We start from the raw sequence: 5,263 nt of genomic DNA, 5'->3' as shown, positions 1-5,263 counted from the left end.
TTCTTAATACAACTACCTGATAGATAACAAAGAATACAAATTAGAAAAAAGTATTTTGTTATCTCATTCAAATTATCTTTCTTTTCTTAATATATTTTAGTCTATGTAATAGATAAATTCATATTTTACCTTACTAGGAGACTTCATCATTTCTGTAATACTTAATTCTTGCTTTGCCCCAAAATCAGTAACAGGTGGAGGCATAATTTCTATTAATATTTTACTGTTTTTAGGATGGTTTGACAATAGTCATTATAAAATTATTTTTTTTATATTTTTAGGACGGTTCTGTTGACGCAGAAAGAAGCAATGTTACCGATTTGGTAGCGCAATGTGATCCTGCTGGTAAAAGGACAATATTTGTACTAACAAAAGTGGACATGGCAGAGGAAAATTTAGCAGATCCAGATAGAGTAAATTTATATAAATATTTTTAAAAAAAATTGAATGCTCATTTTTTTTACCTACACATACAGATTAGGAAAATACTTCAGGGAAAATTATTCCCCATGAAAGCTTTAGGATATTATGCGGTGGTTACTGGGAGGGGCCGTAAAGACGACTCTATACAAACAATAAAAGATTACGAAGAGAATTTCTTCAGAAATTCAAAATTATTCAAGCAAGTACATTTTTTAAACATGTAGTCGTCAAATTGTAAATGACTGGATATTATTTATTGTTTTTTGTACAGACAAGGTAGAGTATTATCCAATCAAGTGACTACGCGTAATTTGAGTATGGCGGTAGCCGATTGCTTTTGGAAAATGGTAAAGGAAACTGTTGAGCAACAAGCAGATGCATTTAAAGCTGCAAGATTTAATCTAGAAACAGAATGGAAGAATAACTTTCCTCGACTACGTGAGCAAGATAGGGATGAACTGTTCGACCGAGCACGGTCAGAAATTCTCGACGAAATTGTCAACTTATCTCAAGTCAGCACTAAACAGTGGGAGGAAAGTCTCATGAACAAAATTTGGGAAAAGGTTTCTACGCATGTATTCGAGAACATCTACTTACCATCTGCACAGACTAATTCGCAGGGTAATTTCTTCTTAATAAAAACTATTACAAAATGATTTTTAAAAAAATTATCTAGAAACCTTCAATACATCGGTGGATATCAAGCTTCGTCAATGGGCTGAACAGACGTTACCGTCGCAATCTGTAGAGTCTGGTTGGGAAACACTGAAAGAAGAGTTTAGATCTTTCTTGGAAAAGGCATCTAAAAATCCCAATCATGACAATATTTTTGATCAACTGAAAACAGCAGTTGTGGAAGAGGCTATGCGACGTCATACATGGGAGGATAAAGCTGCCGAAGTGCTACGAGTTATTCAACTAAATGCTCTAGAAGATAGAACGGTGAATGATAAAAGGGACTGGGACTCAGCCATTCGATTCCTTGAGAGTAGCATACGTGAAAAATTAAAAACCACTGATATTGTACTCAAACAGATGTTGGGACCTTCCACGAAAGAAAAGTGGTTGTATTGGAAGTCTCCCACCGACGAACAAGCAAAAAGAAGCTATGTCAAGTCGGAATTGGACAAAATATTGGCTTCCGATCAAGTAAGAATAATTTTTTTTTTCAGTATCTGGTATATATTTTTCATTTTTCAGAAACATCCTCCTGCTTTAAGTTATGATGAATTGACAACAATTCGTAAAAATTTACAGCGTAGTAACGTCGAAGTCGACTCTGATTTTATAAGGGAAGTATGGGAACCGGTCTATAGGAAACATTTCTTAAATCAGGCCATTAATAAGGCCTACGATTGTCGCAGGTCTTTTTTCATGTACCATCAAGGTCTCGAGACTGAATGCGGTGATGTGGTGCTGTTCCATAGGATACAACAAATGATGAAAGTGACATCAAATGCTCTCAGGCAACAAATTATGAATAGAGAAGGTAAATATTTTAATGGAATCCAATGACTGTATGTATTATCGTTGCTTTCGCTGTTTATACTTTCAGCAAGAAGATTAGATAAAGAAATAAAAGATGTACTGGATGATTACAGCCAGAATCAACAAATTAAAGAGAAACTGCTAACTGGAAGGAGAGTAACTCTTGCAGAAGAACTAAGTATGCTTTAAAGTATCAACTTTTCTGTTTTAAATAATAATTTTAATTTTTTTANCTGTTTTTAAAGTAACTTTAGAAAAGTCAATCGTCCTGCAATGGCGAACAGTAAACCGCGGTGTTTGCGCATCACGTTACGCATAGATTTGAATCATTTCGTTGCTAATAGATGGCTTCCATAAAAGGTGGTAAAATTGAATTTTTTGCCGTTATCCTTTATTCCAATCGTCACTTCTACTCAGAATGTTACAAACATCATTTTAATTTTGAAAATGATAAAAATTAATTACTGCTAAATGACTTAGAAGTTAAACTTAAAGGAAAATTAAAACCCAAAATTCCACATTAGTTTTTGGTGTTTTAAACAAGTTGTTAAGAAAATACAAAAAGTAGTTCAATTGTCTATTTAAGTCTTCTCTTAAAGATCGAACAAAAAACAGTTAATAACCAATATCACAAGACAACACTTATTTATTTTCATAGTTCCTCTATATATAGATATATTATCAAAGCTTATCACTACTTGTATATTAGTTTTTACTTCACTTTTGAGCTTTGCAACAGATTAAAATTACCATATTCTAAGTATTTATGACTTAAGAAAGGAATGTAAAACGCTCTAAAAAAGGGGTGCGAACTTTCCACCTTCAAGAATGGCAAAGTTTTGACAATTTTCCATTTTTCGGTCTGTTTAGCATAATTAGGCTCCAAGTTGGATTCTTTTCCCTGATCCAAATCCAACAAAAAGTGACATTTATTAATATTAAAAAGAGTACTCGAATTTCCTTCATTTTTGTCATTGAAATGGGCATGAATTATCTGCGTACCATTTTCCGATTCTGTATAAGGAGCGGGTAGCATTCCGTCAAATTCTGATTTTATGAAACGCACATTCCAATTTGTATTTGGCAAGAAAAAAGATCCAGGAAAACGATACCAATCTTTACCTAAACATACATTCACTTGGGACTCATTGGGAAATTTTCCCTCCAATGGAAATCTGTTTAATTCCATTGTTAAGTCTAAAGGTGCATGGTAATTTTTATACAGGGAAAATATACGAGATATACCTGTAAATAAGTTTTAAAAACATTTTAATTAATAATTAACTTTATATTAAGTAAAGGAGTAAGCTCCAAAAAGAAAAAGAAATTACAGTACTAGGAATGATTTGGGGAAAAACATAAAGAATTAAGGAATATTGGAAGAGCAAAACGTTTCTCTTCTTCACATTAGTATAGTGTAACGATATGCGGAGCTGAAGTACAGGGTAAATACACAATCATGGATTATATGAAAGGGAAAAATATATATAATTTCTAAAATCCTCACCGATTAAACTGCAAATAGTGACTGCAGCAAACATTACAAATGCAGTTGAATCTAGATAATGTGAACTAGGAGAAATTTTTATAAAGCCAATGCGTTTTGTACTCAAGAGGCATAACAGTCTAAATATAAGCTTCTGTACAACATCTACAGATATGGCACCCGCTAAACATATCATGGGATAAATTGGAAATAAAAACCTTTAAATAGTATAGATTAGTAATAACGACTTTTTTTAAATAATATTTACCTTTCCTCCTTATGAGACTGAAATAAGAAAACAACCAACCATAAAAACATTGGTGCTAAAGAAAGTGTATGAGGTAACATTAAAGTAGCCCTATTTCTTGCAGGTACCAAGATATGAGATAGAGCAAGGACTACAGGTGAAAGTAGAGCTAAAACCTGCAAAAGGTATTCACTAAGAAGAAAAAATCTTACTTCATAAAAAATTCATACCCAAACAAAATTAAAATTAAGAAAGCCATTCACTATATAAAAAGAAAATGGTTCTTTGCCATACAATTCAGGACCTGCACCCCCTAGAACATTATATTTAACAATATTCCAAGGAGCAATGGTTAGTTTTCCAAAATATTTAGAATCTATGGCCACCATGGGTCCTAAAACTGTCACTGCAGATATAACAGACCACTGAATGAAATCTTTATACATTTTCTGACAATACAACATATCAAATGCTATGGGAACACCTAAAAGAGCAGCAAAAGGCCAACCTGAAAATAAAAATGTAGGAAACTTAGTGTTTTAAAGAGTTTGAGTAACTCACCTAAAAGTGACCCCAATGCAGTGAAGAAAATTGCCAATGGATATTTTTGTTGCCACCATGCTGCACATGCAGCAGCAAATGTATACATGGCATACGATGAGGGTAAATATGCTGTGCTTGATATAAACATTCCAGCTGAAAATAACTGAAAAGCTAAGCACAACCTACCAACATGTACACCAAACTCTCTGCAAACTGCCCTAAAAAGCAATCAAACAGATTTTACTTATGGATAAAGATTAACCTATGTGTATTATAACTTACTTATAAAAATACACTTCTGCAAAAGAGCATGCTAACCCCAGTAAACATCTGATAAAGTAAAAAATGAGTAGTGGATTTGGTTGTAGTATTTTGTGATAAATATATGCTGGGATTGCATGTACTAATAAATATGTATAAGACCTTAATGCAAATTGAGGACTGTACTCCCAGGTTTGTAGCCCCTTACCAAAAACTTTATAGACTTAGAGATAAATTCGAAAATGCACCAAGGTACTAACCTAGATAATGAGTAGGCTCCCAATAGTTAAAAGTTTCATCGCAATCGGTTATGTGAGACCAAATAGCTGCACAAAAACGAGCAGACAATATTGCCTTAAATGCTGTATCACCTCCAGGATAAACTAAATTGTTTGCCTCCTTTTCAGTTTTTCTAAAAACAAACATACGTTTACATAAATATAATTTAAAATAAGGAATTTGTAGGTTACTTAGATTGCACTTTAGCAACTTTCTTGTTATTGTTCTTCGGTTCCTTTCTCGTACTACTTTGACTAGCATTTTGGCGAAGTTTAAATGATTTTCCTGATTTATTTACCATATTTTGGCCAGTTAAACTAGCATTAATTATAAAATAACAAAAAAGGAACACGTACACATGAAGCCATTATCGAATTTACTGATAAAGAAAATTTGAAATTATTCGACGTATAGACCATGCGAATATGTCTACTATGGTGTAGCGGCACAGTAGTGGTATATCTTGAATAAACTCGATGTAATATTCAAAAGAATTTTATCAACAATCTATGAACCAGTCATAACCTCTTTCTCTT

The 5,263-nt window shown here is 33.0% G+C and overlaps 2 protein-coding genes across 5 annotated transcripts in view; one reads left to right on the top strand and one right to left on the bottom strand.

The window, feature by feature from the left end:
• Nucleotides 1–281: 281 nt before the first annotated feature.
• Nucleotides 282–2,118, top strand: LOC108732906 (dynamin-like 120 kDa protein, mitochondrial; the record flags this gene model as incomplete). Its single annotated transcript, XM_025980485.1, is given in 6 exon segments — nt 282–413; nt 477–622; nt 695–1,044; nt 1,100–1,572; nt 1,624–1,912; nt 1,979–2,118. Coding segments are annotated over 6 exon segments (1,512 nt in total), but the record flags the coding sequence as incomplete, so codon positions are not given.
• A 421-nt stretch (nt 2,119–2,539) lies between these two features.
• Nucleotides 2,540–5,263, bottom strand: part of LOC108732966 (alpha-1,2-mannosyltransferase ALG9) — an 11,646-nt gene continuing 8,922 nt past the window's right edge. The window contains exons 1-9 of one of the 4 annotated variants that reach the window (XM_025980470.1): nt 4,919–5,130; nt 4,709–4,860; nt 4,470–4,662; nt 4,206–4,405; nt 3,875–4,152; nt 3,666–3,820; nt 3,419–3,615; nt 2,914–3,156; nt 2,685–2,812 (exon numbers count right to left, since the gene is read on the bottom strand). In XM_025980470.1, the coding sequence (XP_025836255.1) occupies nt 2,787–2,812; nt 2,914–3,156; nt 3,419–3,615; nt 3,666–3,820; nt 3,875–4,152; nt 4,206–4,405; nt 4,470–4,662; nt 4,709–4,860; nt 4,919–5,028 (1,554 nt within the window). In that variant the 5' untranslated portion in view covers nt 5,029–5,130 and the 3' untranslated portion in view covers nt 2,685–2,786. Of the gene's footprint in view, nt 3,157–3,418; nt 3,616–3,665; nt 3,821–3,874; nt 4,153–4,205; nt 4,406–4,469; nt 4,663–4,708; nt 4,861–4,918; nt 5,131–5,263 lie in introns of those variants that run through there. The other 3 variants (XM_025980457.1, XM_025980473.1, XM_025980462.1) reach the window with 3 other exon arrangements.

Source organism: Agrilus planipennis, unplaced genomic scaffold (genome assembly GCF_000699045.2).
Source record: "Agrilus planipennis isolate EAB-ADULT unplaced genomic scaffold, Apla_2.0 scaffold22, whole genome shotgun sequence".
In the NCBI taxonomy this organism is placed as follows: Eukaryota; Metazoa; Arthropoda; class Insecta; order Coleoptera; family Buprestidae; genus Agrilus; species Agrilus planipennis.
This window is presented reverse-complemented; position numbering and strand designations above follow the sequence as displayed.